Below are 27574 nucleotides of genomic sequence, written 5' to 3' on the forward strand. Positions count from 1 at the left end.
GTACCTCCGCTGCTTCACATGCTTTAGCCAAAGCCATAAAACACTTGCAATATAGAGAATAATGCAGACGCATTGACTAGCCAGCCCTCTGCTCTTCCTCCCTCTTCCAAGATATGCAACAAACAGCCTTGGTGCCTGTCCAGAGGCTGGGCCCCCTCTCCAATGCATGAGGAGCCCTCTTCCCTCCGCTCAGAGATGCTGCTTCATTTGCCCAGGAGGTCATATTCTTTATATACGTTTTTTTGTTGCAAAGTCTCTCTAGAGAAACTCTATTACTCTAATTTTTAAATTATCAGTTTATATATAAAAGAAAAAAAATCAATCGACTGTCCTGTCCTGTGCTGTGCCCACGGTCTGTAGTTTGCTTCTCCTGTGTTGGACGTCCAATGAGGTCTGCTGGTCACTTACCCAGCCTGATCCAGCCTCCACCGTGAAGCTGTGCTCTGACTCAGAGCCATTCTAATAAAGCAGAGTGGCAGCGCCCAATCTGTGTGTGGTGGCTGGTGTCATGGTTAGGGGTAAGGGGGATGTTTTTAAGAGAACTAAGCGGAAGGCTCAGGGATTTCTACACGGAGGCCTCAGATCCTTGCATCAGCCACCAAGAGCCTGACTGTTTCGTGCCAACCCCTTCTACTCCCCCAGCCCCAGATCTCAGTGGACAAGTGGGAATCAACGCTAAAGCTTCAGCCAAAGCTGCCCCTGTACCACCATCCCGGGGTCCTTCCAGCTCCAAAGCACATGGTACAAAACTTGCCAAAATGGATTCTGCCACTTTATTCAGATAAGAGGTCACAAGCCACAGGACTTTAAAGTGCGTGAAATTCACTGGCAATAAAGCTGCACATATATCAACTTCCCCCACCCCCCCCAGTCCCCACCACCTACTCCATTCCTCATGACATGTCTGGTGGGAGGGATTGCGACCCGTCATTAAAGGTGAGGGACAGCAGGGAAAAAGGATGGGAATGCTGGAGGAACAGGAGTATTAGTGGTCTGCAACTGGGGAAGGTGGGGATCGACCACAGTGATTCTGCACACTGAGGAAAGGGTGGCGTCAGTCTAGCCTCTCAAAGGCTGGATGTAATTTTCTTCCACCGTTGCCTCCTGGCCAGCCCCAGGCATTTCAGACAGACCTAACTCTTCTTCATCTGTCTCTAGTTTTTCCCTATAATTTATGGGTAATTCAGAGCCCACAGTCCAGCTGGACAGTGTCCCCAATATACAATGAATACAAACCACAGTAGCTGTAGATTTCAGAATCATGGTGGGGGCTGGCCCAACCAGGTGGGAAGAGGCTTCTGTCAGGCGCTGGCTGGGCACGTGCTCTGTGCTGAGTGCATGTGCCCACAAGTGTGGTGAATGAGAGTATGTGAGTATGTGTGTGAGTGTGTGTGTGCATGCGTGTGTGCGTGTACATGTCCCACAAAAATCCCTGGGCAGCTGCTTGGCCAGAGGGAATCCCACTCCTTGCTTCATGGGACAGCCAGTGGGGCTGGAGGATGGGAGTCGTCAGCATAGGCTGGGAAAGAGGCTCTGATTCCCCAGAGAGAAGGGAGAAGCCCGCTCCCTGATACTCCCTAGGCTAGTCTATACCTGCCCACGTCCTTTTTACCCAGCACAACGCTCCTTATTCCCTGCCAGCTCAGCACACCAGCCATAGACACAGGGAAACTCTTTGGCCCCATTCTCATTCAATTCTTCTGTGTCAAGGCAGCTCCTCCGGCCTCTACCAGGAGATGAGACAGAACTGGAGGAGAATCTTAACACCCGTCTACTCCCCCCTCCCTCAGGAATGGGATTTGGGCAAGGACCCCAGAGATCTTAGCTCAAACTCCACCTCAAGCTATAGACCTTCTAAAAGAAATAAAGTGCTTTGCTCTGCGTGAATCCCAGAGAGAATGGCACCACGGATTGGCACAGGTAGTCTTCTCAACACTTCAAATATCCTCTGCCAGTCTGCAGTGCATACATGATGCCATCCTAAACACGTGCAATTTGGGAGCCCCTCACCCACTTCCAAACACATCCTGTCAACTCACCCTTTCCAACAGCAGGCTACAGACAGGAAAGTATATCACACCAACAACCTTCTCCCTCTCTAGTCCAGGCCTGCGTCCATCTACCCGGAAGAGATAAGTAACAGTGGCCTTGTGGGCCTGGCCGCTAAGGGGAACGAAAGGCCTGAAAACAAGTACAGATCCAGGGAACCAGAGCACTCACCCAGCCCGGCAGCCCCCCTCCCCACCCCCATATGCTTCTTCAGTAGCAGCATAATGCCTGCCTGCAGTTGCTAAGCTAGAACTTTGGAAGGAGTTAACAGGGCACTGGCGCTTGCTCCCGGGCATCTGAAAACGTATCCATCTCCAGAATATACAGAGGTTTCTCAAAGCCTGCTGGGCTCCAAGCTTAGTCGTTTAACGACTGTTGTCTGGTACTTGCTCTCTGTCTGGAAGGATGGCACTTAGCTTTCCTTCTCCCACCATTGAGTATCTATACTTAGGACCCACTCTTTTAGTTTGAACCCTGCCCGAAGGGAAGAGGTTGTAAGGTAATCTCTCTCCCATGTGAATTCAGTCTGTGCTGCCCACCAGGCTCACCTTTAACCCAGGTCACTCATAAGCTCCAGGTACTAGATTTCACTTAGCCTGTACTCTCCAGGTCTTAGGACCACAGAGAGCTACACTGGCAACGCAATTACTTAAGGACCCTGGATTTGGAAGTTAGAATTACAGGCTAATGCTTGTTAGGAACTGCCCAAGCTGATTCCGGAGGCCCACAGCCTGGGTGACAAGAAATCAAGCATACGTCACCCACCTCCAGCCTGTGCTCTCTTCCTCTGAGGCCTGAGATGCAGTCTCCGACTTCTGCAATGCTCTCTCCTGGGAGCCCAAGCCCTAGCTGCCTCTGTCTCCCCTCTTACTGAGACAGTTTTGTCCCCCCAGGACACAGCTGAGGCCTCACTACAGAGGGAGTGGGTGGGGGTTTCTTGGTGTGGGAGACACAGAGTGCAGGAAACTCGAGCAGCAGTGGTGTGTGCACGAAAGCAAAGACAGTGCCGCTACCATAAGCGCTGGCGTGGGGCCCAGGAGGGCTAAAGGACATCAGTCTCCCTCTCGATCCCCACGTACTTGAGGGCATCAGCTTGGCTGTACCTGTCCCAGAGCAGGAGGAGGAACCAGGTTACGATACAAGCTTTTGTGATTAAAAAGATGGAGTCTCCTCCCGTTTCACTTCCTCTCTCACTTCCTAGCGGCAGTTTACCATGTGCCCCGTTCGGAGGAAAGGCGCCAGATATCAGAACAAAGAAAATGCCCTGACCACTGTGACACCCTCTCCTTCATCCCTAGCACCCACCTTAAGCTGCCAAATCAATTCCAACAGCCACCCTTTCCACCTCTAGGGCCACTTCCCCAGGACCATTCCTGGCTGCCTCACCTGTAATCAAAGAAGAGCTCTTCGCCAGCCTGAATTGCCCTCTTGGCAAAAATCCCAATCCGATGATCCCCGTTCACCATGACCACTGCAAATAGGATAAACCCAGGGCTAGGTTCCTAGTCAACCCCAAGGCAACAACCAGCAGTGATGCTGGGCTGATTGCCTCAACATTGCCAGTGAAGACAGAAACGAAGTAGAATTAGAAAGTGGTCAACGAAGGTAGTTGCCTCTATGCTTTTAGATCTGCTTTTCTGGCTAGCGGAATTATCTTTAAAAGACTCATGCTTGTGGGAAAAATGTTTATAATGTATTCAGAGAAAAAAGCAGATTATAAAAGTGAGAGAGGAGGGGGCTCAAATGACACCAGACATTAATCATGATTATCTTTGGACAAAACAAATAACTCAACTATAAAAAAGCTGAATAATGGATAGAGATCATAGTAAATGAGTATCCATCCTCTACCCCCATTCCCAGGTCACTGGGAACTCACCTTTGGCATAACAGTTGGGGTTCACGGAATGGTTGGCAAATCGAATTTTGTTTCCTTTCCGTGTAGCATCCACTACAAAATCTGTAAACCAAGGAAGACCATGAGCTCAGCAGGCAACTCCACAGCTTCTTGAGCCTGAATTTAAAATCAATCAAATGGTAACACTAACAGAAGCACGACAATCCAGTGGGAATTTTGAAGCCCAGTGTACTAACAGGAGCTGGGACAGCAGGCTGCATAAGAATGCCGACTCATGTGGGAGCACTCCTTTTAGGTCCCCCTCTTTTTGTTGGAATCATGGATCTCCTCTTTCCATCTACTGGGTAGGGAGATTTCTGAGGTCTAAGTGCTCAGTGCTCTGATTACAAACACAACCCAGAAATGGAAGTTCTCCCAAAGCAAGTGAACTGTGGCTCATGGTGTCTCTGAATTCAATCTCACCACCTTGTTCTCTGCATCTGTCGGAAGATTCAGAGCTGATCTGAACCTGGACCACAGCAAGGGAAATCTGGTAGGAAGACCTGCCCAAGACCACCTTGGGATGAGAGAGGCTCCGTACCGTTGTTCAGGTTGAAAAGGAAGCTGGACATATACTTGTCATAGACCTTCCCTCGTCGATCAGCCTCATCCTGAGAGATGAGCTGCAGAGACAGACAAGGAACAAACAGGGAGATCAGGCTGCTTGCTCTGGGTGTGGTACCCTGCCCCTAGAAGGACGGGGACGGGGCAGTCACACATAGGTGCTTACTGAGCATCATGGTAAGAACTGTAAGAGATAGAGCTCAGATTATTTCATTCCAACCCCCACCCAGGCTGGCCAGTATTAAGGCTGAAGAGAGTCCCCCACCTGCCCCGCTTGTGTGGCGTGAGCTGCCAAAGAGCCGAAGAAGAGTGGTTTGTTTCAGGATTACAAACAGTTCTGTGGGATCCCCTGAGAGGTTACACGAGAACTCAGCTGAGTTATTTAGAGATTAACTCCCAGAAGCCTGAACCACAGAAAATCAAGGTTTCTCATCAGTATCTCCCCAGATAAGAACGTGGGCCGAACCAACAGCACTCACCTCACCACAGTACTCAGAAATGAACTCATTCTTCTGCACAGACTCCTTAATGAAGGTGCCCCATCCGGCCACATCTGAGGGGGCCAGCAGCAGGTGCTGGGAAAAGGGAGTCAAACCTCAGACCACAGGGTGTGTGAATGAGGGCTGTGTGTGCCCAAGGTGCACGTGGACGGTGGGGGAACAGGGTGGAAAGAACTAGCAACTAGTAAGAGGATCTGAAAACAGAAAAAGGTCTAAGCCACTCTGTTCTGGTAGGAGGGAAAACAGAAAAGGGAGGTGGTGGAAGGAAAGAAACATGACACCTCTTCCTCTAGACCTGGGGACCTGGAGCTGAGTCTGTGAGAAACCACTGCTATGTGCAAGTAAAAATAGACATCAATGACTTGTCCATCCTCTCTGCTCCTTTCAGTCTGGCCAGTTCAGGGGGCCACTTTTCTGATCCCTCACTGGGAGAGAAAACTTGATTCAGTAAACATGTCTTTCAGAATTTACCAAGCACTTTCATGCACAAACCCTGTAAGGAACCTGTAGGAAGAGGCTACTCAGGGCTATTTAGTCTTTCCCATTCCATTATCCGGCCCAGAATCCTGAGAAAAGCCCTCACCTTCTTGAGGCCACGCTGGATGCTGCAGTTTTTACAGGAAACCACTTTGCAGTCCCAGTGTTCAGAGGCCCCACAGGTGAGACACAGGTCGGGGTCACACTCTCGCACTGCCAGATAGCAAGGACACTGCTTGGTATTGCACTGGGTCTTACAGCGACAGCCAGGGAAACGATTCTGACCTGGGAGGGGTGACAGGTAAGGTTAAGAAGAAAGCAGGCTAAGGTTGGGGCTCAGGTTTGACTCAAGGGACAGCAGGGAAGTAAATGTTATGTGTTCAAGAATATTTGGCAAAATAGGGGAGCAGTTCCCTTCCCAATAATCAAGCAACACTCAAACTTTTTTCTAAGGAAAATGGAGTGTCTCCCAACATTCATGCCTGAGAGTCCAGAAAGCAGGTTTGACTCTGAAGGTGTATGTCCTAGATATTCCCCAACAACTCTCCTTTCCCTATGTTGGTGGAATTTGGAAGGGAGGTAGATAGTACCCCAAAAAAATGAAATCAGTGCTTTTCAGTGGTAAATACTCAACATCAAAACAACAATCATTCTGAGAAGAGAATGCATCCGTCTATGCTACCCTCCTCTACCCACTGCCCTCCCCAGCACAAGCACCCCTCTATTGTGGTTAAGACTGTTATCTGCTATGGGTTAGGAGGCACTTGTAGCACAGCTGCCTGGGCACCGAGTTCTGCCAGCTTTGGGGGCTGCCATTGCTGCCTTGAGGAAGGGCATGGTGGGATAAGAAGTGAAAGAGAAGCACTTTTAGCCTCTATCCCACCTTCTGCTAACATCCAGACTGACCTGATGTTAAAACTCCAGACGTTTAACTAAAATAGACACACACAGAATTGTAACCTGTATAAGTTGTAAAACAACACCCTGGAAAGGGACGCTATGACTGTACCATAAGAAAAAAGATCCCCATATTTCTTAATTCTGCCCTGAAAGGTAAAGTTGGGAAAGCAGCTGATTTCTGTCTAATTGTTACTTTCAGAATCATACACCTAAGGGTTTTTAAAAAATGACTTTTCCAGCTCTTAAGTCTCTTATTTCCTCTGTAGAATGCTTAAAACACAGCAAAGAGAATATCAGAATGCCCATAAGCAGCAAAAGGTGCAGAAAGGGAGGGAAACCTGGTTTGCAGTGAGGCCAACTGTTTCGGTAGCTTACAGGGGAAGACAGAACTCTTACAGTCTGGGTTGCACTGGCAGAACTTCTCACAGAAATTCTGAGTCATGATGCAGGGGCAGGTGCTGTCGCAGGGGCGGTCTGGGTGGTCGCAGGGTTGGTAGTTGTACACTTGTGTGGAAGAGTTATCTAGGAGAAGAAAGAATAGGCTGGGACACTGCTGTGCCCACCCTCCCTCTCTGCTCTCCCTCCCAAGTGTCCAATGGCCTTGGTTCAAAGGAGACTTGTTCTAACTATAGCCTTGAACACACATTTAGAACCTGAAATGAGAGGCAATCCTAGATGATGGTTGTTCCTAAGCTACAGTGGGGTGATTTGCTTTGTGGGGAGAGTGTGGAAATGGTCCGGGACTACAATGCAGCTATTCCAAACATTAAGTGACGTCGAGAACCTGGCAAATGGCACACTATGAAAGCCAGAGACCACGAGGCCCAGAAATCTACCTAAGAGGTCTTCGCAGCTGCAGTGAGAAGCTGAGCTGTTCTCAGCTGCTGCAGAGTTATCTGCAACCTGCGGAAGAGGTACAGGGTCAACAAGTGCAGCTGCAGGTGGGGCAGGGGATGGCACAGGGGTGAGACCTCGAGCTGAACTGCTGAAGAACGCCCTGGTGGAACTCACCTTTCTTCAGCTGAATTTTCCTGCAGTGTGCAGCCCACAACCTGAAAAGAGAGCCAGAATGGGTCTAGGTCACGGCCCTGGGGGACTCTGTAGATTTGGGTCCAGGACAATGTGACCTGCTCCAAGGGACTGCCATTTGGTAATTGGGGAGCATTCCCCCCCAAATCCCCTCACAGGAAGCCTTCACTCTGGGACACAGAAGCTAGAGCCCATCCCAAACTCAGCTGACCTGTTCCTCAAGATTTAAACATAAACAATAGCCCCCTTAACAAACATACATAAAACAAAAACCAGACACGAAACAAAACCCAACCGTCTGTATCTACTGTTTCTCCCTCTTGCCTCTTCCCAGCGTTTGGGGAGGTGGAGATATGGGGGAGTTTCGATACGGGGAGGTGAGCAGGCTTTTCAGGAATATGCTCTGAGTGAAGAAACTGAAAGGGAACTGAAAGGAACAGGGACTTCCTTCTATATCTAGAACCGGTGTTAGTTCCTTCCTTCAGTAGGTGATAGTCATTAAAGAACCAAGTCAGGCAGAGTGTCAAATTATTCTTTAAAAACTTCCAACCCTAAGCAAAAGCTAGCTAGAAAACAATGTTGTTATGCAACTTAGAAAAACAACACAAGTGCCAAAAACTAAACAAAACAAAATAACTCTGGTCAGGGTTGAGAAGTGGGTATACAGAAGTAACTAATCACCTAAGGAGGAAAATGGCCTCAGGGCGGGGCCATAAGGCCAGCTCCACATTCCACGGGCCAGGAGCTTAAATAGAAAACCAGATAGTTATCTCCTGATGCACAGCATCTAGGGACAGGGGAAGGGCTGGCTGATCCAAGGCACAGACCCGCAGGGAGCACTGGGAAGGCTGGCCCTCCATTGTGCAATGCCAAATGGATGGGCAGTAGCTAAACAGGGAGACAGATGGGAAGTCCACGGGGAGGTCAGAGCACAGGGAACAGCCTGGCCACAGAAAATGTTTTGTTTGACGCTTGCCTGTGCTTTCTTTTCTTCTTCTGCGAGGGGTTCATGAGCTCATCTGTTGGCAGCTTCAGGATAAGTGATTCTTTGACTGCAAACTGAAAAACCTGGAAGAGAAATCCGAGAAGACCTGTCACTCCTTCTTGAGCTAGGAGGGCATATAAGTGACCCAGCCAGGTGCTGGGCTTGGGAGGGTTCTGGAGAGTTCGAAGGCAGCTGACCGAGCATCTCTTCAGTCAGGGAGAGACACTGACACTGGCTCTGAGTTAATTCTTAAGTATTTGTCCTGATTTGAGAAAGGAGAAATACTGAGCACAGTTACAGCTTTCCTGGTCAGTAGCTTTCATCTACTGCTCTGCCTGCCAAGCCCTGTACAGGCTGATTCTTACCAACACTTAGTTATCTGTTTCCTCTTAGGAAGGGCAACTTTGTGTACCTTGTGTAAGAGTGTGAGACCTGACATAAATAGTACCACCCGGCTAAGCACTGGCTCCCTCTGCTGGTAGACAGATGTCAGAGCTTTAACTACTTCAGCAGGACAGCATTTCAGGAAGACCAGGTCCCTTTCACGGTGCTTTTTCCCTTAAAGCATTCGTTTTTGGCTCTTTCTTTCCCATTTTGGTTATAGGCACAAAACTCAGAATTTTGCTTATACACACAAAGATTGTTTTGCACCCAATTTGATAGATCTTTACGTTAAGAACCTGTGCCTCAGGGATATAGGTCTGAGCTCCACAATGAAAGCAAAGGGCACTTAAATTCCTGGTTCTACTGCTTGTTCTAACAACAGGAACATGAAGAAGAGGCCACAAAGACTCCTCCAGAAGTTAGGGAGCCAAGTGAGCAAGACTCAAGCTCTGGTGTTCCTTTTTCACTGGACAGATGGGCCCTGACCCCTGCCGCCCTGTACCTGTTCTTCAGGTGGGGAAGGGGATGGCCACTTGTCCATCCCCTGAGTCTTCTCACTGCAGGCTTTTCCTGCCTCCAGAGCACTGGTGGCGACTATCAAACTGTGATTCTAGTGATGGTATGAATGAGAAGGGCGAGGTCCAGTCCTAGCTACTAAGTGTGGTAATTAGAAAATCTAGTGATAGAACGTTAGGAGAATAAAGCAATGAAGATATTGATGGATGGAGCAGTGGCTGCGGCTAAAGGCAGGAGCAGGCGTACACTAGGAAGATCCCCAGAAAGACCCAGGAGTCCCTTCTAGGAAATGAATATGCATTTAGAAGAAAAGGCAGAAACCCCCAAAAAAGAAGCTGAAAGGGTGTAGAAACATCCAGAAGAGTTAGATAGTGGCTAGAGACAGAAATAAGAATTCAGAAAGGAGAAGAGCAGGTCCCCAAGCATTGGTAAGCCTGGCCTTTGCAGGAAGCCCCGTGTTTGGGGAACCCACTTCCTCGCCCAGCAGCACAGGCTCATGAGGGACTGAGCCTGAGACAGCTTCTCTCCAACAGGCAGCTGACAGAGCAGTGCATGAAAGGATTGCTTGTTCCTGCTCCTTTCAGACAGTACCTGCTTGCACGTCTTAGTCCCCAGAAGCCTCGCTATTGAACAGAAGTTGTTGAAGTAGGTGCCATGAAAGACTCGGAAAAGAGATTCTTCAGCCCCGGTCCATTCCACAGGCTCCGACGGCGCTTCCACTACACAGAGCTGAGGTGGGGCCGGACTAGCCTTCTGTTTTGTGGGGGTCTGACAGCGAGAGTTGGCCTCTAAGAGAGGAAGAAATAAGAGACACAGAAGGTGGAATGCAGACCTCATCAGTAGTTGGCCACAAACTCAGAAGTACTTCATTCTGCTTTAAAAGGTGGCAGAGTTAGGAACAAAAATATTTCTTATGTTCACTGTTTATAGGTAAACCTGTGGAAAGAATGACCAATTTCATAAAACGTAGTACTGTTAAGGGCTAGCAGTGGTCCTGGGTCTACCAGTCTTCGTGTGGAAAGAAAAGAGCATTTTCTTTTCACTGTACCTGAAGAACTGGAGGCCCAGTCATTGCCTGTGTCCCTGTCACTGTCGCCTTCTTTAGTTTCAGCCACAGCAGAGGCTGAAGTGTTGGAGCAGGAAGCACTGACCATGTGGTGCCTTCGCCGGCGACGACCAGAGCACTTGGAGCGAGGGTTGTGGAGCATGGCGTATTCCTTGGCTCCTTCCTGCCACGGACACGTTACAGGCAGAAAACAGGAACAGGCCCAGAGTCACCATACTGATCCCACCATCGCAAACCTTCTCCTTTAACATCTGTACTTCGTGCAGTGTTACTGTCTTTTTACTTTTTCGGCTCCGTTCCATATAAGTGTGACCATAGACTAGCCATTTAACAAACATTCTAAAACTTACAAACTTATACCTCTTCACCAAAGAACTATCCTATACAGTAATCTTAAAAAAGATATAATCTATGCATCTTCAACTTTCCAGTGAGTTGTACCTAAAATTCCTTTGCATGTTAGCTGTTTGGAATTTGAGAACACATTCTCCTGTAGATGAGGAGATGAGGCTGAGAGAGGAGAAGGGACCCGCTTGCAAGGACAGAGCTAGCTGTTCCAGAGCGGGTACAAGAATCAGGCCACCCTGTCCCCAGGCCACACTGCTCTTTACATGCTACTGCTCTGCCTCTGTTCCCATAATAAAATGTGTAACCCCTCAATTCGTACAACATTACTACTTAATTTTGAAACTTCCCTCCAACTCAGTATACTAAACTTGGCAGAATACTGTTTCATTACTTTATAACTATGCTTTTTTAAAAGACCAAATAACTGTCATTCAGCTTGATCGTCTATCTTCTTACCAGACTTGGTTCCCAAAGACTTTTAGATGTTTCTGAAAACTAAATCTACATGTAAAGGATAAAGGTTTATCATTATTAAGGATATTCAGAACAATATACTGTAGGCCCTACAGGAAATTCCAAAAGAAAAGTTCTGAAATTAATTGAATCTGGCCTGTGCTACAATGTGACACACACAGCATCACTTATAATGTATTCTTATATGGTGATGGAAGGAGAACTGACTCTGGGTGATGAACACACAATGGGATTTATAGATGATGTAATACAGAATTGTACACCTGAAATCTATGTAATTTTACTAACAATTGTCACCCCAATAAATTTAATAAAATAAAATTAAAAAAAAAAAATAATGTATTCTTACTCAAAATGTTTAACATAAATATAATGAAGCCTCCAGATGTAATTCTAGCTTATGGGAAACAGGAGATAGAGTAACAAATGACACCAGGAGAAAAGAACAGATCCAGAATACGGGATCATCCTACAAGACAACCAGGCTGAACTTCTCAAAAGGAAAAGAAAAAAAAGTGAAGTGATTATTTGAGATGAAAAGAGACTGAAAAGACATAATAATGAAATATGACACATGACTGTATGATCTTGATTTGGAAAAAAAAACTAGCTATTCTTGGTACCTCTGAAAATATTTGAATATGGAATGGACAGATATTATGAAATTCTTGTTAATTTTTTTAGCTGAAATAATGTGGTTATTTTTAGGAGATGCATGCTGAAATAACAAACAAGCATCACAATGTCTGCCACTTATTTTCTAGTAGCTTAGCAAAAGATACATCCACATAAACATAGGAATAAAGCAAATACGGAAAAAATGTTATTAAATCAAGGAACAAGGTATCTTTCAATTTTTTTGCACGACTGAAAGTTTTCTTAATAAAACATTGGAGGGGGAATACTCCAGCATTATATTTGAATATGTACTGATTTCTAAAAAGCAATGAAAGAAAACCTGTGCATATATGTTTCTGTAAGTTACAGAGAGAGAGAGAGAACTCCAATTCAAACAACACAGTTTAAGACTCTGGAATCTGAGTAGATGATCTTTAGAGCAGAAAAGCCTTCAATGCTCTTCAAACTTCACATCTTTAGACTAACTTCACAGTCCTACTGCCCCACTGTCTGGGAGCTCTTTAAGAGCAGAAGTCATGCTTTATTTGCACTTTATGTCCCTGAGAATGCTATGCATTGTCTCACTTGGTTTGTGGTTCCAGGGGCAGAAAGCCCAAGAACCATTTCCTGTTCAATTTTCAACAAAGTTAACAATGGCAGAACAGCTTGAGAACGTACCAGCAAAAGGAAGCAGTCTGTGCCACATGGTTCTGGTTCAATCTTGATTTCTTTGTTCTTGCGTTTATATACATTAGGGGTAGCATGAAAAGCTGGAAAACACAACACTGTCCTGTTTCCAATGGTTTATCCACTTAACAGAATAGGGAGGAACAAAACTGAATTAGGCAGCTAGTGTAGAATTTAGATATAAACAGCTACCATCAAGGTGCACACAATTTAATCATTTCTGGTATCAATACAATCCTTTCAAAGCTAGGAGGTAGTCAGGAACAATTATGTTGCTGGTTATTCTGTCCTGACCACGCAAAACAGGCTGCACTATAAGTGAACAAGTGAAACTAGAACTGGCCCTTTGTAAAACCATTATCTGATCAGAAGCCCAGAACTCTACCTGATAAACTAAAATAAAGAGAAGGAAATGAGTGGCTGGGAATGGAAAACAGGAGAGCGTTTTGGAGTAGCCCCACTCACGGTGAAGGAAGCAGTCGTATTTAAAGCAGCGCCGGCAAAAAAGTGTGTGGAAGGAGTGCAGAGACTGTTCCCGCTGCACAGACTTGGCATTCGGGCCATCAATGTTGGGTGTGCACTGAGGGGGAAGTGCATTGGGGTCTGACATCTCTGTTAGTTCTCGATACCTGTTTAAGAAAAGAGAGACAACGTTCCTTCCAAGGAAATGTCTCCACTGAGAAAACACAGATTGAGTACTGACAGTCATCCACGTACAGTCTGCCAAGGGAAGATGAATGTTTTCATGGGTCTTGTTGATGACGCAATGATATATAACACTGTAATTATGCTGGGCTGGGCATGTGTCTGAACGTAAGGGAAGGGAAAGATTTGATAAGCATGGTGCTGGAGTAATTCTCCAGAAAAAAGGCAGAATTTCAAAAGTTCTCTGCGCAGACTTACTCAAAAGCCAGCCAACAATGACACTTAATATGGAAATGGGCATTTAGAGGTAAGCAAGTAAGCAGTACTCAGAAGTGAGGGCAAATCATAATGCACTTACCATAAATAAGACTTTTTCTTAACCAAACATAGGCTTGAATAAAAATTTTGCCTGAGCACTCTATACGGCCTGAGGGGGCGCCACTTTCCCTACCTCTCCTTCATGTCATCTGGGACACCATTCTCAGGGAACATCGAGGCAATTGCGCTGAAGATCATGTCGTTTGGAAACTGTTTCTTGGAACTCTTTTTGTTGCCTGAATTTGAAAAGACAAAAAGCTTCTGCGTGCTATCTATAATCAAAATATGCAAGCAAAGCTGTTTGATCATTTTCCTTTTGTCACAGCACTTTGGTAGGAGCTGCTCTGTTAACTTAACCATTGACTGTTTGAGACTATAGAAAGAAGGTCAAGGCTATCTGGACTTATCTAACAGGCTACCAGTAAATAAGGAAATCGGAGTCATCTACATATGAACAACAAAATCCACATTCCAAGATAGAATCTGGAGGTGAAAACCAGAGTTTTCATGGAAAGACATGAATACAGAAGAATTCTATCATAATGTTGGTGGTGAAGAAAAAGACTGATACTATAACTTAGTTATAATGAGAGAGACACTATGTCCCTGAACATACAGTGCAATTAAATAACAGAGTACAATTAAATATTAAGTAATTAAACATTAACAACATGGAAAAGTACTCATGATATAAGATTAAATAAAAAGGGATATACAATTATATATGTGTGTAAACATACACACGGCATGATAGCAATTTTGCATAACATATACAAATAGGTTGATTTATATGTACAGTTTTTAAAAATTGAGATGTAATTGACATATAACATTGTATTAGTTTTATATATAAAACTAAGTATACATGAGTATACATTTTTTAGCTCTAAAAGGAAATATTAATGCTGGTTATTCCTAGGTAGCAGGATTATAAGGTCATTTTATTTTCTTCTTCATAACTTTCCATGTTTTCCAAACACACCACTTTTATAATCAGACGTGAACAATGATTACTCTCTAAGTTCTTGTACCTTCTTCTTCAGCTAGGTCACAATCTTAAGCTATTAGTCAATGATCATTTTTTTCCTTTTAGGTGGACCAATGAATGACAGGCACCAACAGCCTTTAATAAGCAATACACTTTTATTTTTTCTTTCTTCCCTCTCCCTGTTACTTTCTAAGTGGAATAAGGAAGTGGTGCTACTTACCTTCAATAGCATGTCGTTTTCTCTTTCTTGTTACTGGCAGATCTTCCTTGCTGTCATCTTGCTTTCCATCTGCGGTGTCATTGTGCCCTTCTTCCTCTTCATCTGAGTATTGATTCAGGGCATCTACCAACTCCAGGAAGACAGCATCACTAATCAGGACAGATCCAGGGATCATCTCTGCAACGTCAGGATTAGAAGGATGAGCAGTGGTTGTTTCATACTCCATTAGTGTTCCTAGGAACATTTTGTTATATTCACTCCCAGGCCCAGATAGATAACATGTACATACTTTCATATGGACAACCAGGGAGTTACAATCATTTGATTGGCTCTTACAACTGCAACAGTTCAGCTGGCTAGAATGGGAAATCCAGTCATAGGCTTTATTTTTAATGAGGTACTTCACTTCCTCAGTCACAAGTCAATCTGTATTTATGGTCCAAAATCTCACAACAATGTGAAAACAATACAAATGGGATAGAAAAAAATGATAAAATGAAAATGTACTTGGTTTTGCTGCTGATGGGTTAGTAGTGACTCCTCTGAATCAAAAGACATTTTTTTCTAAAATCATACTTACATATACTACAATTTAGGAGAAAGTCTTTGAACACTAGGGGGCGCTGTGGATAAATGCATATTAAAAACAGGACCCTCAATTGTCCAAAGAGCAGGTGAGGCCATTGGTTTGCAAATCACTGGGGAGTTTCTTTCCATCTTCCCACTTCTTATACATTGACAGCTTTTTCCAGAACTACAACTAAATCCAAACGACTTGCTTTTAGGAAAGTCACGATATTATAACCAACTTCTGAGAGATCCAGGGCATATCTGGATCAAAGTAGAACAGAGAGGTCATGCATGCTCTTTGCTGTTCTCAGAGTAAGTACAATGAAGAACAAATGGCCTTGGATGGGTTTATGGAAAACTTCTAAGATCAAACTTATCTGTACTTTCTTTCCAGCCACTGATTACTATATGATCCTTTCATGTCCCAACTCCTTTTAAAATTTAACTGGAATATTTTTAACATAAAATTTTTATTTCCAGCCAAGTGATGACACTGAAATGTTCTTTAGTGTGTATTCCATGAGGCAGAAGATAATGATGGACCAAAGAAGCGGCACCATTCTAACAAAGGGTTTTCCCAAAGGGCTCAGCACCACTACCTTCTTCACCGTGGACTTTCCCATCGTAGTTATTGATCAGCTCCTCAATGAAAGTCTCATCCTCTTCTTTCACCTCATCTCCCATGTAGGGAATATTACACAAAACTGTCTCATCTTCTACCTGAAATCAAACCAGATATGATTCATTCCATGAATTCACTATGCATCTCCTCTCTTCTGTTTAATGAAATCTTTTGCCGAGCTTTTTTTGCTGCTTGAATTTCCCACAAATGACTTTGGTCACAGGGTTTCCTGCATTTTAAAGACTGGCCATTTTGTTTTGCCAATAAAACCTCAAGTAGAAGTGGGGGTAATACTACTTTTTTTTGGGGAAAAAAAAGTTAGTTTAACTACTTGATATTAACTACCAAATGTTTGTCATGATACTAAAAATAATATGTGTTCTACCAACACCTAAAATTTGATATCACATTTATTTTTCACAATGATTACACTTATTATCTCATTTTATCCACTAAACATCATTGTGAAATAGGTATTAATATCTCCTAAAAACAATCTAAAAAGTCTTCAATTCTAATTCTTTTCATAAGTAGAGAAACAGATAAATAAAAATGAAGGCTTCCAAGAATATACTCAAATAAAACTAGAATATTTAGAATAGAAACTGGGCAACCATAAAAGTTTTAGATATTGCATTATACACAGTAAGACTAATCTCCCATAATCATAATAAAAAGTTATGATTACAACTCATGTCAATCATATACCATGGGAACCTAAAGTCAATCACAGTGTGAACTATGAATATTTTCTGGCAATGAGCAATATTAACGGATTTTTTGGGAGGGGGTTCAACAGAGAAAACAGTCATTCTTAAATCCTCAAGTATCACAGTAAAATGACTCTAAAGTTTTACTCCAAGAGAGGATTCCCTTCTGTAAACCTATATCCTATTCCAGTCAGCAGAAATGCTATCTGTCACCAGGCAGATGATAAGCAGTGGCAGTATTTAGAGAGGACTGATTATCAGGACCACAAATAATCCTAGTAGGAGTCAGCATAAAGGCCCAGAGGAAAGACTTGTGGATCACTGTATGCCTCCTTTATCTCAGTTTCTTTCATAGCATCTTGTCTTTAGGGGATTCAGAAAGGATTGCGCCATCAGCAGGGAGCTGTCAAGATGCTTAAGCCTCAAGTGTCTGATTTAAACTGCATTTAACTGCACGTGTTACATAATTGGGCCAAGGTAGTAAGGGAAAACTGGAGTCTTGCCCAGTCGCATCCATTCAAAAAGAACAAGCGTTGACCCAGAAGTATACTTCAGAGAGCACAAAATCTAACAAGTTACAACAACTCGCAATATACTTTTTAGAGTAAATAAATTACAAAAGCATTCTGCCCTGCATGTCCAAGCTTTAAGTATACTGGGATAATATTTACCCTAAGAGGAGCGCCAGCATATCAACATAAGAAAATCATCTAGTTTAAACAATCACAGTGCTTTCAATACATACCATAAAATTCTGTTGGAGAGGGGACCAGGAATACATGATGGGAACCAATGCAACTGTGTTCAGAGACCTCATTAACATATGTTGGCTTGCAAATCCCGGGAAAATGCTCTCTATGGTACACTGAAATATAAGCAACAACATGGAGAGAGAAAGGGAAGCACACAACCCAAGAGAGAATTGTAGTTTCCTTCCAACATGATCCCGTAGCCTTCTAATTCTTGCAAATTAATAAGCTGAGGATTTTGTAATGGTCTATTCCTAAAAGTAACCACTGCACTGTAAACCTGTGGAAAGCAGCAACTATCTCTTATTCACCTTTGTGTCCCCTCCCAAGTCCTGCATAGTGTCTCCCACACTGAAGGATGTTTATTTCAAATCCTATACTTGGCATTTGTTTCCATCTAAAACTGTTGGTCTCCTTGGACTGTACACAACAGCAAAGGGCCTCTGAAAGTCCTAAGAGCTGAGGGGGAAGATGAGGAAGTTTTCTTGAAGACCTAAACTTTGAGAGGGTGGATATCAGCTTAGCTGCACAGCTGATGGGGTCAGTAAAGGGAAGCAAAGGAGTTATAGTCATATTCTGCTTTGGGAAACAAAATTGCTCTCAATACACTACCAGCTTTTTATATTTTAAAAATATTATCTCTTTAAGAAACTAGAATGATTTGTAAATTTACAATAAGGGATGTCCCTTTGATCAATATACACCTGTCCATTATCCAGGGCATTCCTTTTCTCAATAGCAAAGTACCTGAGGTGCCAAAGGCACACAAAAAAGGTTGCTTTGAAGCCTGGACACAGAGCCCAGGGAAGTAGACAGTCAATGTCTCATTTTTCTATGAAACACTCCTCATGATTATGAGCATTAACTGAGGAGAACAATAGGTGAAAAAGTTCTTTCAGCTACAGATTTACCATCCTGGTTATTCAATGTTGACTGTAATAGCTGTATCCATCACCCTTACTCATTTTCTAATCACAAACCCAAGTCCAAGGAAGAGAGGAAGGCCGAGCTTAGACACCCAGAAGTACCTTTTTGAGAAAAGGATGCCCACTCACTGGCTTCATCAGCTGGACAGGCTGAACGCGGAGCTTCTTCCATTCTTCATTGAGGATCTGAGTTTTTTCTTGAACCTTTGCAAAATTTGCTACATACAGAGCCTAGCAAAGCCAAGAAAAAAGTTGTTAGGATTTCAAGAGAAGAGTTAAAAAAAAAAGATCCAAACCTTTCACATTGGATCAATATATTAAAATATAAAACCTTTCACTTGGGAATTATTTTTTACCTTTGCACCCATATTTGCCTGAAGCCGTTTAAGTTGTCGAAGTCGCATGTATTCAGATTTAACTTTTCTTTTCCAGTAAGTGATACATTTGGAAGTGGGAGGATTTGGTATATCCATTTTGCTGTAATCTAAGAAAGACGGGGATGAGAAAGAGCATTTTACTGCCTGAAAATGAAGCATTCCTCAAACTCAAACAAACATGGTCCGTTATGCTTTCATTTCCATTACATTTATTCATGAAAACATATGCTTAAAGAACCCAAATCTATGAGTTCAACATAAAGTTCAATTAAAAGATTTTACATCAGCAATTCCTGGTCAGATAACCAAAAAGCTTAGCCTCTGCCTTCCTCTGGTACTTCGTTTTTAATTTAGCACTCAAGAAGTTCTCGTGCAGATATTTAGAAACTTGGATTACTTGGAAATTTGGAAGCCTACTCACTATCCTGATTAAGAGAAATATTCAGCAAGAATTAAGTTAATTATCAAAGAGCTTCATGGAAAGATCCATACTACAAAACTGTACCTGACAAATTATCTAAATTTACCACATGCCTAGCAATAAAGGTCAGATACGACAACAGCATAATTTCATCTCCAGGTTAACAGAGAGACATAGGGAAATATACAACACTGCAAAAAACTTTTTTTTTCTGTGTGTGCGTGTGTGTGTGTTTGAATTAGGTTCAAAGTTTTAAAGAAGTACTAATTATAATACACTCTACCTACCTCATAGAATACAAGGGGAAGTGCTGGGTTTTATAATGTGCCTTCTGTTCTTTAGAGGAATGGTAAGACATAAAGGCAAAACAAATGTTCAGCTTTTCAAAAGAGAATAGACAGTGGTTTTAAGTCAGTGAAGCATATTTAGATACTGATATCCTTAGTAGGACACTCCCCGACAACTACGAAGACTTTGAGGTCTCTGCCACCATTATTTCTGCATGTAAATCAGGTTTCAATAATACTCGATGCCATTTGGGAAAGGTCCTTTATTTTCTTAAATTCTATCCTTCCAGTCATGTGTACAAATATATTCTCACAATTACCAAGCTGACTAACCTGCTTTTCTGAACCAATTTCTAGGCTCAGCCCACAGGCCTATCAACATTTTAGAGAAAGAACAACATTAAGTATAAAAATTCAATAAAATCTACATGATTATGTTTTTACTCTACACTCACTACTTGGGTTTCCTAGAGAACTAGTTCTATTTATTTCACGTAACATTTGAAAGTTCTGAAAACATTACAAGCAGCTATGAAGAGCCAAAATTTGAAACAGAAATTAAAATTTCAGGCTTTGATTTTTTAAATTTCTGGGGGAAAAAAAGTTTTCTTTTGGAGTCTAATATCATATTTCTTCTAAAGGAGCATTTTTAAATTACCTGTTTTGTTTTTTCCTATAAGAATTGACAGCACAGGGGCGAAACAACAAAGTTTAACCCACTGTCACACACATGCCACAATCAGATCATGATTATGCTATCTCATGCACATGGACTTTATTTCACTTGATAAACCAAATGGATCAGAGTAATGCTATGTGAAATTTAGACGATAAATGAAGGAAGGAATAGCAAAGAAGCAGACAAAGACTCACTGTGTTTACTGTAAACTCAGTCAAGTGATTCAAGCTCTTAAAAACAAAATTCCCTGTGAATTAAATATTATCTCTCTGGAAGAAGGGAATGAAACATCAACATAATCTAAGAATTTGAATCCCAGAGTACTAAGGTGCTGGGTTATAAAAAAATTAAGATAACCTGAATTTCTTTCCTACAAATGGCACCATCTCGCTTCCTTCTGCATCTTTTAAATACTTCTCATTCCTCTATGGAATGGGGCCAAAAGAGGGACTCTTTTTTGTTTTTAAGTGATAAAACTATTTAAGAACATACACCACACTCACATGTAATATTAAGTAGCTGTTCGTATAATTTCTGCCCTGAACAAGCTTAATAATATTCTGCTCCAGAAAATGAAAAAATGGTTCAAATGTAGGACAAAACTGCCTTCCTCAGAAAACTTAGGTTACCCCTATTCAGATGCAAATGACCCAAATGTTACAGATTACAATCCATTGAGACATTGTAACCTCCTAAGAAAATGGGTTTTAATTGCAATCCCTCTTCCATTCTTTTTGGAAGTCATTTCTCTTTCTGAAATAGTAAGCATAGGGCAGGTTGCTCCCTCCATTTGGAAAAGGACACAATCCACAGCTGCGTGTGTGTGTGTGTGTGTGTGTGTGTGTGTGTGTGTGTGTGGCTTTCTTAGGGGAGATAGCCACAGAAAAATGCCAATATTTTTATTACAGAAAGGAGTTATAACTGAAATGTGATCTCCTACAGTCTGTCAAAAGAGATGACAGTAAACACACAATAGTCCAGTAACTAATGGCACTATTGCTAATTTTACTCAAGTACTTTATTTGGCCAGAGGAGTATACACAGTTACACAAAAATGCCATTGAGTTTTAACCAATCATAATATAAAATAAGCCACACTTCCTTCTTTTACAATAAAAGTGATATTTGAATCTCATAGGACCATGAGTCAATATTTATTTTGCTTAGCTTTTTAATGGGTCTTCAACATCTCTGAAAGTTTATTTGGCAGTTGGTCAGTCCCCACTGAGTGTAGGAGAAAGATGAGATGTACTATTTGGAACAGATAGGTATGATTAAAATAAACACCTGAAACAGTCATAAGATGGGTTCTGAGAGCATCTGGACACTAACCAACAACTATCACTTCAAAGGTTTAAAAAAAAAGCAAACAAACAAAACACTCAGCATTAACTATAATAGGACAGATTTAGAGAAGTGGGTTCATTTGTCTTGGGCAAAGGGAATGGCACATAAAAATACTTTATATTTCTACTAGAGATCTATTTTCAATTACTTAGACATGCAAAACAGCATTTATATTCCAATTAAGCATTAAGCTACTACTTAAGGCTTTTCATTATGTTCAACCACACAGCGAAAATAAACTCCAAAACATATGCTGCTTTGGTCAAGAAATTAAAAAAATAAGTCTTTATATAAATAACTCCTACAACTCAATAAGATAAACAATGCAATAAACAATGGCAAAAAATTTGAACAGCTCTTTCACCAAAAAAGATACAGGAATGGCAAACAAGCACACAAACGATGCTCGATATTATTAGTCATTAGGGAAATGCAAATTAAAACCACAGTGATGTACTATTACACACCCATCATAATGGCTAAAATAAAAAAGATTGATAATACCAATTGCCGTTGAGTATGTAGAGCAATCCTCATACATTGCTGGTGGGAATGCAAAATGGTACAGCCACTTTGGAAAACAGTTTGCCAGTTTTGGGGTTTTTTTTTTCCCCAATAAATATATTCTTACCTTATAACCTGGCACACAATTTCTAATTATTCAAGAGAAATGAAAATGTATATCCCCACAAAGACATGTACACAAATGTTCATATCATCTTTATTCATAGTAGCCAAAAAGTGCAAACAGGACAAATAACTAAGGATTGGTGAATGGATACAAAGTGCAGTATATACATACAATGGAATACACTCAGCAATAAATAGGAATGAACAGTTCCTAAACACGCACAACACGTCTCAAAAGCATTATGCTAAGTGAAAGAAACTAGAGACAAAAATTACATACTATATAATTACATTTACATGACATTTTTCTAGAAAGCAGATCAGTGGTTGCCAGGGGCTGGGGTTGGGGAAAAGGATTAAAAGGAAAGAAGCATAGAGAACTATTCTGTGATGATGAAATGTTCTATACACTGGTTATGGTGATGGTTATTTTGACTATGTACTTTTGTGAAAACTCACTGAACTATATATGGTTAGTGAGTTTAACTTATCGTATATAAATTTTTACCTCAATAAAACTGATTAAAGAAAAAAAAGTCTTTCTTGATGATAAATCAATCCAGTATTTTCTAGAGACTAACTATTAAAAATCTGTAGGCAATTTTACCTTTTTAAAAAAACTCTTGAATGACTTCACAATGAATAATAGTAGAATGATCAAGATTGGTTCATTAACTGTAAAACAGTTATATGTATACTAATATAAGATGTTACTAATAGGGGAAATTGGATGTGGAGTTTAACTGGAACTCCCTGTACTATCTCTACAGTTTTTTTGTAAATCTAAAACAGTTCTAAAAAAGTAAAGTTTATTTTAAAAAAAGATTGATAATTGGAAATAAGAACTACCTTATTTACATGTTAAATCTCTACAGGAAAAGAAAGCTATAAAAACTTGGAAATCTTTCCCTAGAAAACTGGATCTCAATTTGCTTCCAAGGCTAAAACTAGAATGTAGTCTGTCGCTAGCTGGAAATGGGAAAACATTATGGAAATGTTTTGGGATAAAACATTTAAGAAACAATATTCTTAAACTTACAGAGACTGAGAACAGAATATAACAGTTCCAAACTATGAAGTTCCTTTATTCACATAAAGTTGCCCCTTTGCAGAAATAGCTTGTCTTAGGGGCAAGTTCAATGGCTTGACTACTTTCTCTTTTATAACAAATAATTTTATTAACCAGCAGGCTAAGTAACGCTTTGGAGGCGATGGCACTGTAGACTTTTAACTTTTCCACGCCATTCTTTCCTTTTCAGTCCATGGTGGAGTTGAAACATAAACAGTATGGGTGAACCCACCTCTGCAAAGAACTCTAGTCACACACAATTGAGTCATTCTGGTGATCACCAATTTCAGTATCCCCATTAAAATCAATGCTGTAGTGGAGAGCACACAATGATAGATCAATCAGGATCTATTAAGCACATCTTTAATTTGTATCCTTCCACTTCTCCAAGGTATTTACATTTGTTACTAGTTTGCGCTTCTGGGCACTACACACATAGGAAAAAAACCTTACTAACAGGAAGCTGTGACCCTGACTTCTTATATAAAATAGAGTTATAGCATTAATATTGTCTAGTGTTGCTTTATTAAGAGAATCAAGTCACGTGCACTGGAGACAATGGTGATAAAAATCAAAGAGGGATTAGTTTTTATGAGACAAAGGAAAATGCTGGCCCTTAGGATAAACAATGCTGATGTAGAAGAGATAAAGCAATCTCCTAACAGGCTAGAGCCCTACCTTGGTTCTGTACTAAGCTAGCATAAAGCTTAATGTTTAGTGACTGCTCATTACCATTCAACAAAATCAAGACTTTTTAGTTATTCCATTTTGAATCAAATTATTAGGGCAAGTGTGTCAGCGGACACAACACACCACGAATTCCAACTACCCATTAAGAAATTCCTAATTTTAAAGTTTGGAGCCCTGAAATCCCACCGACAGGCTGATGGACCAAAGAGGTAGGAGGAGCCCAACACAGTTTGAACAAATTGAAAACGAAACAAAACAAAAAAAAGCTGAGGACTTTCTGGAATGGAGGTATTCCCTAAAAGCAGTTTTTCCCCATATACCCTCCTCTGCAATCCTAACCTAACCGGAATAATTCTCACCTTTCTCCACATGCCTTTTCGTTTTTCTCTTTAGTCTAACTACCCTATGTAGAAATGTAATGTGCTTTTAGTGTTGCTGCCTCAAACCTTTTTAGGGAAGTTGCTAGTTAACAAAGCAGAAACTTCTAAAACTTAGGCCAAGACAGGAAAAAGTTATACTACTTAACTAAATGAATTGTTACATGTTTCAGATAAGGCACAAATCAAGGGCAGGAACTGTTACACACAGGACTAAGAAAGCCAGATTTCAGATATCAAAAACTAAACAGACAAAATTAATATTTTAAATGGTTTTTTAAAGGCATGCTAATTCAATGGCAAGTAAGATAAGAGAAACAAGTCTGATTACATTTTCTCTTCTCATAAAAGTCGTTTTGGGAGTAAATTTTCATTTTTCAATCCTAGGCTCCTTATTCTAGTGCTGTTTCAAAGAGAATTAAAGTAATACCATAATGAAGAGGTCATTTCAACCTCAGGGAGTTTTAAACTTGTACGTTGGCAGGGGCCGGCCCAGTGGCTCAAGCGGTTAGAGCTCCATGCTCCTAACTCCCATGGCAGCCGGTTCGATTCCCACATGGGCCAGTGGGCTCTCAACCACAAAGTTGCGGGTTTGACTCCTGCAAGGGATGGTGGGCTGCGCTCCCTACAACTAGCCACAAAGTTGCGGGTTTGACTCCAGCAAGGGATGGTGGGCTGCGCTCCCTACAACTAGCCACAAAGTTGCGGGTTTGACTCCAGCAAGGGATGGTGGGCTGCGCTCCCTACAACTAGCCACAAAGTTGCGGGTTTGACTCCTGCAAGGGATGGTGGGCTGAGCTCCCTACAACTAGCAACAGCAACTGGACCTGGAGCTGAGCTGCGCCCTCCACAACTAAGACTGAAAGGACAACAACTTGACTTGGAAAAAAGTCCTGGAAGTACACACTGTTCCCCAATAAAGTCCTGTTCCCCTTCCCCAATAAAAAAATCTTAAAAAACAAAACAAAACTTGTACCTTGGCATCAAGTTCCATGACTGGACCACAAGACTCTGCCAGTTAGTAACAGAATTAGGATCCAGCCCCAGAGATCTGCCTACTATTTATATATTCGACAAACCTGTACTGAGCACCTACTGTGTGCCTGGCACTATGTTAGGTGCTTAGGGTACATCAGTGAATAAAACAAACATCCCTGCCCTGGAGAGTTACTTCACACTGTGATACACACACACCATAAACCTTGACAATACTACTATCACTACATTTTTATATATGATCCTTTCCTTTATTATAAATGTAATTTTAAAAAAGTACATATCTTCTAACACACACTTTCTTCTATGTAAGCAAGTAATCTCTTATCAATGCCACATCAACCCAGCCCTGGAGATTCCAAGGCTTAAAACGGACAAGCTCTCACAGAAACCTCTGACAGCACCTTTTCAGGCTGGAAACTTCATTCAACGCCAGTTTCCTAAACTTAAAGGCACCGGGTGGGGGATTTTTCTCTTCAAAGACGTCAGGGCAGCGAACCCGGAGGAACAGACTACACTATGAACGCCGTCCTCCTACGCACGTAGTTTGTTCGTTCACCTCGGCTCTTTTCCTCATCCTCACCCCTTTAGCCCTAGATTACTCCGTTTACAATCTTACATTTCACCCATAAAAACCGGCTCTCAATATTCCACCCGCGCGGCACTAACCTCCTTCCAAATCCCTTCCTCCTACCCGCCCCCGAAACACTTTCTCTGTAGTCACTTTTTGCCTGAATAATTTCGTCCCACATTTCCTACGGTAACAGGCATGTCCCAAATACAACCTTGCTTTTGCTGCACGGCGCTTTCCCTTTGATCCCCAGGAGAATTCCGGGGTGGGCAGGGATTGGCGCGAGACCAAATTTGCAGAGCAGCAGCCTCTTAACTCAGGACTGAGGCTGCTGAGGCTCGCGGGGCGCCCAGGGCGCAAAACCTAAGGAGGATTCCGCTTGGGCTCGGTCCCGAGCGAGCATCCCCTACACTTCGCACCTCAGGACCTCACTCACCTCACCCTAGTCCCGACCCTGTTTTTACTGACACCCTTTCCTCCACAGCCCCCAAAGTCATCGCACGCCGAGCACCCGTGTCTGGCCCTCAGGGTGCAGAGCCCGAGGTCCCTGGGAGTCCACCTCGCTAAGGGCCCCCGCTGGTGCCACCGCCCACCCGCGCCCTCCACAAGCCAGGGCTCCCGCCCACCCAGCCCACCCCGCCCTCCAACGGGATTCCCCGTCCGCGGGCCCGCCCCCGCCGCTCCTCCTCCTGGACACACCGCCCTCCCGGCCTCAGAAGCGTTCTCGCCAGGGGCTCTCTCCCCTGGTCGCCCCCTTTCCCCAAGTCCTCGGAAGCGGGTGTGGGCGCCCCGCTAACCCCGGCCAGGCAGGCAGTGTGCCCCTCCGCTCCCTCCCAATTCCCTGACCCCTTTGCCTCTCCTTCTCTCAGGTCCCGGGTGGCGAGGTGCCGAGGCCCGGCCCCAAAGCCCGGCCCGGGCTTGTTTACTCACTCACCCTCCATCCCGAGCCGCAGGGACCCGCCGCTAGGACGCCTGCGCGCCGCGGCCCCGCCCCCGCGCCTCGGCCCCGCCCCGCGCCTCCACCGGCGCGTGCGCACTGCGCCGCCCGCCCTGCAGGTTGGGCCACCTGAGCTTCCTTCTTCACACATCTGTCATTTGGCGACAACACCTCCCCCCACCCCCCGAACTCAGGAGTCCGAGGTGGTGCAGCCCGAGCCGGATGGTTTCCAAGGCGGAGCTATCAGGGGACAGGAAGAGCTCTTTCGAAACTTCGAGGAGCCACTAATATCTTCTTGAAGACCTTATCCAGGGTTGCACCATCCTCACATGCCTGTGACAAGGCACATCTCACTTCAGTATTTGAAGCCAACTTGGAACCCCTTCATACCGATCCCTCACATCTACCAATACCCTTAAAGACTCATATGGGCTCTAAGTTATCCTTCTTGCTTTATTTACAACTGACTCCCCCATTTCTGTCAATAGTTTTTCTAGTCACCTAGATTCAAATTAGCCTTGTATCAAAGTATCTCCTCAGAAGATACCTAGAAGTTACAAAGGCAACTAACTTTACAGGAGAGAAATTTGGCAGACATCACCTTAATCAAGTGATCAACATTAACATCGCTAGTGATGAGATACTTTTATTAGATTGGGTACCTCTCAAGACGATGCAATGAGGGCACAAAATCACATCTGTGGTATTTTTGTAAAAAACGCATAAGCTGAATTAAATCATGAGGAAACATCAGACAAATCCAAACTAAGGGGCAACCTACCACATAACTGACCAGTATCTTCAAAAAATGGCATGATCGTGAAAGAGAAAAGGTAAGGAACTGTACCAGGTTGGGGGAGACGTGACAACTAAATGTAACGTGTGATCCTGGATTGAGTCCTGGTCCAGAAAAAGGATACCGGTGGGATAACGAAATTAGAATACAGTCCG

At 42.9% G+C, this 27574-nt stretch overlaps 1 protein-coding gene across 1 annotated transcript; it reads right to left on the reverse strand.

Annotated features, from left to right (window-relative positions):
- Positions 1-759: 759 nt before the first annotated feature.
- Positions 760-26751, reverse strand: EZH1 (enhancer of zeste 1 polycomb repressive complex 2 subunit). The gene is made up of 20 exons (XM_019747609.3): positions 26621-26751; positions 18599-18726; positions 18345-18473; positions 17313-17432; positions 15835-15955; positions 14666-14842; positions 13591-13693; positions 12960-13123; positions 12486-12577; positions 10350-10530; positions 9893-10089; positions 8393-8484; positions 7399-7439; positions 6784-6909; positions 5594-5772; positions 4990-5085; positions 4488-4569; positions 3929-4009; positions 3436-3520; positions 760-3152 (listed from the first exon to the last, which is right to left on the reverse strand). Exons 1-20 carry the CDS (start codon positions 26625-26627, stop codon positions 3092-3094), a joined length of 2262 nt encoding a protein of 753 aa, XP_019603168.3. The 5' UTR covers positions 26628-26751; the 3' UTR covers positions 760-3091.
- Positions 26752-27574: the final 823 nt, after the last annotated feature.

Source organism: Rhinolophus sinicus, chromosome 12 (assembly GCF_057876585.1).
Source record: "Rhinolophus sinicus isolate RSI-liver-muscle chromosome 12, RSI-T2T, whole genome shotgun sequence".
NCBI classification, from domain to species: domain Eukaryota; kingdom Metazoa; phylum Chordata; class Mammalia; order Chiroptera; family Rhinolophidae; genus Rhinolophus; species Rhinolophus sinicus.